Below are 9720 nucleotides of genomic sequence, written 5' to 3'. Positions count from 1 at the left end.
TGTTAAGCGGAAAGAACAGTAATGAAAGAGGTAAGCCAAGAATTCTTCAGGGCATCCAGTGCCTCCAAATAGGGCAGAGGTGGCATGACCAGAACACCTCCTCACTAAGCCTTGAGCCTGACTTTTCCCTCCCTGCCCTAAAGTAGTGGCAAAGACTGAGAAGCTACAGATCTTTAAAAATCAAATACCTTTATTTTTGCTCCCTTTAGCATGTGAGAAGTGGCAGTGACCTCAGCAGTAGGCCTGGTATCTTTGCCCTGTTGAGAAGCCAGGATCTCAGCATGACCATTCAGATGTTTTCTCAGACAGCAAGTGGAAGTGGTGGTGGCCAACTCCAGTGCTATAACCTGGAGGTTGGGGTCAGCACCCGGCAAGGTTGCTAGCTGCCTAATCTCCAGTCTATGGCTGGAACTTCTGTTTGCCTGAGTAAAGGAACATCAGTCCTAGGACTTTTCCACATCGTGCCTTGCTTCTGCAGTGGCCAGGAGTCAGGTCCTTGGGTTGTCTGTGCATGGTACCCTAAGGCAGGTCCACTGGCTCTTGTTGCTCAAGAATTCCAAGAAGCTACCCTTGGAGGCCCTTGAGACAATGCAGGAAGCAGGGTGATGCTCAAATTGTGGCTGACAGAATCCAGCTCACACTGCCATCACAGAGGCTGACTGAGCAGTCACCCAAGGAGGAGGATCCCAGATGATTCCATTCCCGTGGGGCAGGTGACTGGAAGGTAACAGCACCCGAGTAAGCCAGTGCCTGCAAGAGAAGAGAAATGTCTGAGTTCCAAGAGTTTTTGGGCTTCCTGATCCTTACTCCTCAATAAGGACACATTAAGGTATCCTGAAGCTACCTTGGCATTAATCACAAAGGAACAAAAGCCCTAATTTTGTCCAATAAATGTGTCCTCTGGTGCCTTGAAGGCCTTTAGAGGTTTTGAGCTGAACGTCTAAGGGGCGACTGCAAGCACATTAACAGCCAGGGATGTAATGGGGTTGGGGAAAGGAGGCAGGCAGGTACTTGCGGTCACCTTATTACTGCCTCCATCGCTGCAATTTGGAAAATGATTTTCCCATGTCTTGGGTGGAAGGAGCTAGCTTCATTTATTGTCTTAGGACAACCTTTGTCACAAATAGATTATTTCAATTCCAGAAAGTATTGGCTTGAACTCCAGATACTGCCATACAAATGGAAGGTGATTGGTGGCCACCTTCCCTACAGAGAAGTCCCTTCTTGAAAAGAGCTTTCTTGGGATATGGTGTTATCTGTAAACTTCATCTGCTACTTAAACCACAGTGTTGGCCTTAAACTCTGTTGGCGCAAATGAGCAATGATCTCTACTCCTAGAATCCAGATCTGTGCTTCCGATATTGTGGCCACAAGCCACATGTGTTTTGTTATTGTTTTCTAATTTATTTATTTTTATTTTAGAGAGAGAAAAAGAATGTATCAATTTGTTGTTTTACTTACTTATGCATTCACTGGTTGATTCTTGTATGTGCTGTCTGGGGATTGAACCTGTAACCTTGGGGTATTGGGATGACGCTCTAACCAACTGAGCTACCCATCCAGGGCACACATGTGCCTTTTTAAATTAGTGAAAATAAAATTTAAATAAAAAATTCATCGGTGCATTAGCCACCCGGCAAGATTTCAGTAGCCACATGTGGCTAGCTAGTGGCTAATGTCTTAGACAGCATAGGCACAGAACACCTTTCTCATCACAGATTCCTATTGGACAGCACTGGTCTACTTTACCTTCCTGTGTCCACACCCAGGAATAACTTCCAGTTGTCCAAGCAGCCGTAGTTATAATGATTCCTAAAAACCTAGGACCAAGAAAAATGTAAGTTTCTACAAACCCCTTTTATTTAATCCCCTTCTAATTTTCAACCCTAAGCTGGCCAAGCCTAAGCTCAGCTAGGCAAGTTCTGGCCTTTTAGGATGCCTGCCGTAGTTGGCCCTAACCATGGCCTATTAATAGGATGGCAGGCTCAGCATCCTCCCGCAGCCCTCAGCCCTACTCACTCTGCCCTTGGCCTGCAGCCGACGTTTCTCCTTCCTGTTGATGTGCCTTTCAATACTAGTCTCACCTCGACTGATGAGAACAGCATGCCATACAGTTAGGGCACCCAGGGCAAGTGCCACAGAACTAAGAAAAGAAGCAAAGATTGGTGAGTAGCTTAGAGGGTTAACGGCTATGTCTGAAATTAAGCTGAGCAATAATGATTGGATAGGGACCTCTTTCCCAGCCTACACACCCCAGATAAACTTTTACTTCACTATATCTATAAAAAGCATCAATGAAAATGCTTCAACATGGGCTAAGAATAAATTATGTGGAAAGGAGGGGGAATAAGTCTGTATTACTAATAAAAAAATGTTCTTTATTTCTTAAAATAGCCATGCTTGAGAGCCTGTAGAGAGTACTAAAAGCACCAGGGGTTGGAATGGGATGGCACAAAATTCAGGCTCCAACTCTACCATTCATTCCTGCTGTGTATTGTGAAACAAATCACCCTGCTAATTTTCAGTTTTCCTCATCTATAAAATGTAGTCACTTACTGTTTAGGTAGGCGTTTAACTTACCTTGGCATATAACAAACACTCAATGCCAGTATCCTTAGTATTCCCTGCACCAAAATGCTAAAGAAAATTAAATGCTGACTTTTCCAACCTTTATTAGACTAAGAGCAGCAGTTCACACAGGAATGGGTCCCTGTGGGCACCTAAGAAGGTTTTTCTGAAGCTGCCCCTCCATTAAGCTGCCAAAAAGGAGCGAGTTAGATACCTGCACAGGAACCAGAGGTAGACAAGACTCTTGTGAGTCATTCTTTCTCGGAAGGAGAAGGTGGGTGGTGGGGTCTGGTGATAAGTCTAGAAAAAGAAAACAGCAAAGTCTGGCTCATTTGCTGTGCTAGTCTCCACCAGAGCCCCCCGCACCTTCAGGCAGGGAAGTGATCCAAGCCCAGGATGAAAAAATAATGGGTTAAGCCACAGAGGAGTCAGGGTAGCAGCCAGATGGGTGGACCAAGCCCGGCAGCATCATGTGGACAAACACTGGGCAGAGTGGGTCTGGACAGGATGGCAAAGCACAGAAGGAGCTGACCCTGGGCCTTCAGATCTGACAACACAAATGGGTATCCAGGGGAAGCCACTCCACTCCCCAACTGGAACTCCTTCCCCTGGGGCTGCAATCGCCAAGAGACCAGACCCACACCCAGAATGGAATGACTGCAGCAGGGAGAACTAAGCTACACTAAGGACTGAAAGGGCAGCAGAGGTACAATCATTAGCCCAAGATCTACTCAGCATAAGGAGTCCCAAAAGCCTGGGAGAAGGGACGACCCAGATGCGGATGCAGACAGACCAGGAGCAAAGGATGATCAGACTGGCCCAGCCTGATCTCTGTCCCCTGGAGCCCCAGTACACAGACTGACACAGACTCCTTGCTGCTCAGGCCATCACCAAGGCAGAGTTCTTGCTCAGCCCAAAAAAAGGTGATAATGGGATAGAGAGCCAAAAACTGTCACATACCAGGGACTTCCAGGCCACTTAGTCTGCATGGCAGACAGCCTCCCAGAACAACCCTGATCCAGTCTCCAGAGGCCCCTCAACCAGTCTCTACAACTCCACCAGTGGGCCCTGGTTGCCTCAGCAACTCTATGCCCCCTGGCCTGAGCAGCAAAAGGCAGTGGGGTGGGGACCGCCCACCTGGTTGGCAACCGCCTGTAGTTTGTTCTTGTCGAGCTGTTTCATTTTCTAAGGGGATGGAAAACAGTGCTGGTTATACTCTGAGGTCTCTAGCATGGAGGTGGTACCAGCCCCACTCCTTAAGGGACAGATTCCACACCCCAAAGTGCTCTCTATGTAGTGGCCCTGCTCCTAACTCTGGGCTCACCTCAATGGCAGCGTAAGCCTCCCGGAAGAGGTCCCAACTTCCATAGCTGCAGTAGACACAGCCCAGAGTCATGAAAAAGCAGAAAGAGAAGAAGTACCGATGGTTATAGTGGCCCACACAGTTGTTTAGCCAGGCTGGTGCGTGAAGGATTAAGGACAAGATCAAACAACTTCAGGGTGTGTCCAGGCCTCTCTGGTTCATCCTTGTTTCATGATGACATCATCCAAGCCCAGGGTTTCCAGTCACCAAGAACTATTTTCCAAAGGCAGGAAAATACATACGGGACTTGCCAGAGGTTGAGGTGAAAGAAAGCTTTGTGTTAAAGCTTTTCAGAGCCCTCACAAGTCCCATCAGGATATCATGAAAATTGAAACCCTTCACTAAAATGAATGTGCCAATATGTCAACCTAGCTGGGGTTAACCAGACATCTGTACGGGGCAGCAGAAGGGAATCAATGCTTCTATCGGGATACCCAGTGGACGACGACTGAAGCCCAAACATCTCTTTCCATCCAACAGATGCCGGCATGCCAGTCTACAAAAGGAAGGGCTGCAGGAATAGATGCCTTGCTCCAAGGAGTTCTGTCCCAGAGCACCTGTAAGCTTCCTGCTTCCCCCAGGAGACGGTCAGGGCCACAACTCCTCTTCCGCTAACTGCTCATGAGCCCGGTGTTCTCCGCAGGGTCATGCTAGAAGCCTCAAGTCTGTGGCCCTTCACCCTGGGCAGTGCCCTGAAGCTAAAGAGGAGGCCTCAGGCGGGAGAGGTAATAAAAGGATACGACAGTGGTGATCCATCTTCAGCACACACCTGTGAGGGAGGGACACAGGCTGTTACGGTGGCCAAGGTTCTTGAGATGTCAGTGCCAATCCTTTTCTACAAGGACCAACGTCCTGCTGAGGTGGAAAGGGCACAGACTTTGAAGACAGCCAGGCCTTGCTTCAAACGCTGCTACATTGGCTACCTGATACTACATGAGAGTATCAAGGCAACTCACCTCTCGGAACCTCAGTTTCTACAAGTGGTGATTAACGCCTAACTCACAGGACCATCCTGAGGGCCAGGGGTCATGACAGAGAGGGCACAGTGTCTGGCACGTGGTGAGTGCTTCATAAACATCAAACCCCAGGTCTAGGTTTTCCCCCGGGGCTACAGCCAAAGGGCCAGAGCTAGGGTTCACAGAGAACAAAGCCAAGACCCACCTATTGCAGACGCTGCAGTGGTGTGTTCGGGCTGGCTTGGGGTAGATGCACTTCTTACAGATGGAGACTGTTGCAATATCATTCCTGCCCTGTGAAGAGAGAAAAGCATCATGACAATATGGCAGCACCAGTTTCACACCTGCAAAGATGCCAAGGCACGCTCTCTCCCCACTCCTGGGACTGGCGCCCATGGCCGGCAGCCCTCTGCCTCCCCCCACCCCCTGTGGAGACCCACCTGGGGTGGATATCCAGGTGGAGTGGTGATGGCCTGGTAGTAATGGAAGACGATGAGGATCAGATTCCAGTGACTATAGAAGAAATGCCAGCAGAGTCGTGGCACTGAGTAGGTTCGGAGGATGAGGGGTAGGACACACAGATAGGCGATGGCCACGATGGAGCTGGTCAGCACAATCACCAGCACCACGAACACCTGCCAACACCATTAAGGTCAGTGCGGTGCAGTGAGAGAGCTTGTCAACACCCAGAATAAGTCAGGAATATCCCCAGGGGAGGGGCTGGCGTTGGTGCATCAAACACATGTCCCTCTGCTACCCCAAAACATCCCTCTTCCTGCTCCCTGGGCATCACTCACCACCCCACACCAGCGGATCACGTTGTCCACCAGCCAGTAGATGGGCTCAAAGGCAGCATCGACAGCGGTGTCACTGCCCCCGAAGGAGTTGTAGAGCAGAGAGCGCAGGCAGACCTTGCCATAGCGCCAGCGCTGTACCAGGCCCCGGAGCAGAGGGGGGCAGCGGCGCCTGGAGCCCAGGAGCAGAAGCAGGCGCAGGCAGAGGCGGGCAGGGCCCAGCAGCAGGCTCCGCTGGCCCTGCATGGCTCCTAGGAGAGCACACCATTGTGAGGGGCTACATGGCTCCGAGGAGAGCACACCATTGTGAGGGACCAGCCTCCCGCCTTAGCCCACCAGTGGGGAGGCCCTGAGCACCAGTTTAGAAGCAAAGACCTAAGACTGAGGCCCAGCTGGGCCAGTTACCAGCTGTGGGCAGTAAGAAAGTCACTCCAATCCTCTCCAGAATGTGCAGTGCCAGTGTCCCAACCAGACAGGGGGTAGGGCTGGAGGTTCTAATCAGGCAGAAACCACATTACACCCTGTGGTTACACAGCAAATCCAAGATGATGCACTCCGAGAGCCAAGGACCACAGTAAAGGGGGGAAGGAGACACGCGGCTCCAAGACAAAGCAGGGTCTTTGGAACTGTCTGCAGACAGGTCACTGGGTGGAGCACAGCCAACATGCAGAGAGCTGCCCACTGTGTCTCTGTGAGCACGGCCACTGGCCGAGGGTTCCCCAAGTCTTCGTCTGCCCTGGCCCGTGGACCTACCTCCAAGGAACAACCAGTGGTGAGTGAATGCATCGCATGCGGAGCCTGCACCCAGATCTTCCCTGCCCAGGGTTTCCAGTCCCCAAGAACTATTTGGTTGCTGAGTTTTGGCAAAAGATACTCATCCTTCCTACTCCCTCTGGGCTGATGTTACAGGCCACCAGACCCAACCTGGTAGCATGAGAGTCCCTGCCTCCTGTCAGGGCAGCTCAGCTACCCCTTCCATGACATAAGATGCTTTGTCTTCAATTCCAGTCCCAGAGCCACCCCAAGGGTACAGAAGCCAAGACAGCCTCGGGTACTCAGAGGAGAGTAACGCCACAGGCAGGAAGACGTGGCGGTGGGAGGGGAGCCTCCGTGCTGGTGGCTCATGACGACAGCAAGGCCTGCCCTCTCCGCTGAGTCTCCCCTGCCTGTCCTAGTTGAACATTCAAGAGCCTTCTTGGCAGCTGCTGCCCTTGGCCCCAAGCTTCCCAACCAGCTTCCCTAGCTCTTTAGCCCTTTGCACGGCTCCTCTGCCAGTGCCTCCATCTCCTCTGTGTGGTTTCTATCGCATCCAACAGCCATGGAAGGTCAGCGGCCCAGGCCATGCCCAGAACAGAAGACACAGATTCCTTCGATGACAGTCTCATCAACTCTGCAGATTAACGTCCCTTCCCGAAAAGAAATTATCTGATTTTCCCCTAGAGCTACTTTGTCCTCAGCAACTCCACTGACTTATTTAACAGTCAGCTCAAAACCCAGCGGAAACTGGAGGAGGCTGCTCCACTGTAGGGATGGTTTCCGTTCAGTAACTAGAGCAAGGTACTCTCCTTGCATCCTGGCTCACCAACATAAAAAGCCTTTCAAAGAAAACTCTTAATTACCTCCTTCCACAACCCTATAATGACCTAAGGGAAAAAGAAATCTAGCAGACAATGCCAGCAGAGAAAGAGGAGAGAGAGAGAAGGCAATTCAGTAGGGACCTACTCTGCACCAGGACAAAGAAATGGCCATTCCCATATCACCTCCTAGGAGCTAGAGGATTAAGAGTGTAGAAGAGAGAAAAAGGAAAAGATCAAACTTCCTACCTCCTTTGAGTTGGACTCCCATTGTTTGGAACCCTGATTTGTCTTAAAGCATCAATTTTCAAAATAGTATTTACAGGCACCACAACCAAAAATGTAAGAGTGGGACAAAACATTTTATCCCACAACAAATGCAAGTGGCTTAGATGGTCCATACCACTGTTTATTTCCTTACTATGGCTAATGGAGAATTTCCTAAATACAATAGCAATAGCTTGCAACTAAGATGCACTGTATTTCTCATCTTTATTAACATGATAATATGCCATCTCTCCTGTCTACAAACAAACTTCCTTTTTCAGGTTTCCACTTTCTGGATTGTTCTCAACCACCTCCAGAATTCCCGAGCTCTACAGGAAATGCCTGCTTCAAGGACTAGACTTGTCAACTTTCATGTGTCCCATAATTTGACTACTCAAGGTTCAATTCTGCCCGTCAGTGGTTCTGTGACTTGGGCAAATCACTGGATCCTGCCTGAACTCAATTTTCTTGTGTTCCCATGCAATGAGGATGAGTAAATGCTGAGGTCCCTCCAAACGCTAACCCTTTATGATTCCATAGATAAACTTGGCAAGGTATAAATGAAATGTTCATGAAGTTCTTAGCACAAGACCTGACTCATGGAAGTGCTCAATAAATACTTGCTAAGTAAATGACCCGAGATGTAGAAGTGGAGAGGCTGGTCAGATGTCTATCTGTCCAACGATGTGATAACACTAAAAAATTTTCCACTGCTATCATTCCTCGTTGTTAGAATCATAGCACTTAAGTGTTAGAAGGCATTTTAGGAAACAATTTCAACCAGAAATCAACCCAAACATGTAAACAGAAAGCTTGTAGATGTGGAGAGCAAGAGTGAACGAAGTCTGAAGCTGAGCCTCCACTCATTTTAGCTAGTGGGCTTTGGGGGCCATGGGGAGGCCAGGGAAGCGATACGTAGTCCACGGGGCCACAACTGGGCATCCATTCATCTCAGGAAACCGAGGTAAAGCAGAACTCAAACAATTGTGGGGGAGGAGCACAGAGAAGGGGGGGTCAGAGTGAACAAGGGAGGAAACGGAGCAAAGCACACCATCACCCCAAGCACAAGCCCTGAACACTGATCCCACGGCGGTAGTGGCCACAGACCATAGTGACACCTGCCACCAGATTAGAGGGGATTGCAGGCCATGGCACGCTCCTCTTCCCCAGCCTCTAAATCACCACCTGTTTCCCAAGGGGAAAATGGATTTGGGGATGGGAGCGCACACTGGGGAAGATGGATTTCAAAGCTGCCAGAAGGCAGAGGAAACTGTGATGAAAGTCTTGGTAACCCTCATCCGGACAAAGATGTTGCTCTCAGGATGTTTGCAATTTCGAACAGCAGGTGTCAATCATCATTACCAACAGCATTTTATTCACGTGCAGACTTCCCTTCCGGACTAACATGTTGGAAAGAGGGAAAAGTTAAGGATGGAATCCGACTCTTGTGAGGATTCCACTGAGATCGGAAGCTGCAGTTATAAAAACAGGGGAAAAGTTTATTTCCTGGTGAGGGTGGCATGGTCAAAAGTGCGATGGACTGGGAGTCAAAAAACTTGGGTTCCGGTTTAGGCTCTACCTTAAACTACCTTTGAGACACTGGACAATTCACATCTTATCTCTGGATCTGAGTTTGCAAATCTGTGAAGTGGGCGAGATGGGTTAGTTGGCTTTCTCCCAGCTTCACGGGTTACGGCTGCCCGGAAGGTGCACTCTGCCTGGCTAGAGGAGAGCGCGCACACGCAGGGCTCCGCCAGGAGACAGCAGGAAGCCGGCTACCCGACAAGGCCCCAGAACAGGGCCCGACCCTAGAAAAAGGGACAGGACTGAGGACAAAGGCCTGCAGACTTACCTGCCTCCGGCCCACTCTCCAGCCAACCAAATGGAGCCCGCGGCCTCCGCTCACTGCCACCCCTTCCAGCTCAGCGCCCCAGGCCCGCACGGCTCAACCCAACCAACCATGCCCCGCTGCCTGCAGGGCCAGCCCGCAGACCCGGACCCGCCGCCCGCCCATCCTCAACCACGGGCGCAAGCGCAAGTCCAGGCGTTCTGGAGCTCCGCCCCGGGATTCGCCCGGGGCAACCTGGGACATGTAGTTTACTTCCTTCTGAAAGGCACTGCGGGGGTCACGTGACAAACGCACCAATTGGCGCGTTTCTTATTGAGGCACTGCACCTGTATTTTGGCCAATGAGAGGT

General features: G+C 50.4%; 1 protein-coding gene across 3 annotated transcripts; it reads right to left on the bottom strand.

Annotated features, from left to right (window-relative positions):
* Positions 1-170: 170 nt before the first annotated feature.
* ZDHHC16 (zDHHC palmitoyltransferase 16) lies at positions 171-9532 on the bottom strand. Of its 3 annotated transcripts, XM_079793341.1 has the most exons (11): positions 9375-9532; positions 5685-5932; positions 5328-5522; positions 5093-5181; positions 4672-4700; positions 3893-4026; positions 3706-3753; positions 2783-2868; positions 2020-2143; positions 1750-1820; positions 171-750 (listed from the first exon to the last, which is right to left on the bottom strand). In XM_079793341.1, exons 2-11 carry the CDS (start codon positions 5925-5927, stop codon positions 636-638), a joined length of 1134 nt encoding a protein of 377 aa, XP_079649467.1. In that variant the 5' UTR covers positions 5928-5932; positions 9375-9532; the 3' UTR covers positions 171-635. The 3 variants fall into 3 exon arrangements, with proteins under 3 accessions (XP_079649467.1, XP_079649468.1, XP_079649469.1); XM_079793342.1 differs by lacking the exon at positions 3706-3753; XM_079793343.1 differs by lacking the exons at positions 2783-2868; positions 3706-3753; positions 3893-4026 and adding an exon at positions 2581-2629.
* Positions 9533-9720: the final 188 nt, after the last annotated feature.

Source organism: Cnephaeus nilssonii (assembly GCF_951640355.1).
Source record: "Cnephaeus nilssonii genome assembly, chromosome: 16".
In the NCBI taxonomy this organism is placed as follows: Eukaryota; Metazoa; Chordata; class Mammalia; order Chiroptera; family Vespertilionidae; genus Cnephaeus; species Cnephaeus nilssonii.
The sequence above is the reverse complement of the archived record's forward strand: the minus strand, read 5'-3'. Positions and strand labels throughout refer to the sequence as shown.

Excerpts from the sequence above, each read along its gene's own strand:
- ZDHHC16 (XM_079793341.1), bottom strand. The coding sequence starts at position 5,927 with ATGCAGGGCCAGCGGAGCCTGCTGCTGGGCCCTGCCCGCCTCTGCCTG. Across the intron at positions 3,754-3,892 it reads AGGCTTACGCTGCCATTGAG|AAAATGAAACAGCTCGACAA; the intron begins GTGAGCCCAGAG and ends CCATCCCCTTAG. Across the intron at positions 1,821-2,019 it reads GGCTGCAGGCCAAGGGCAGA|GTTTTTAGGAATCATTATAA; the intron begins GTGAGTAGGGCT and ends TCTTGGTCCTAG.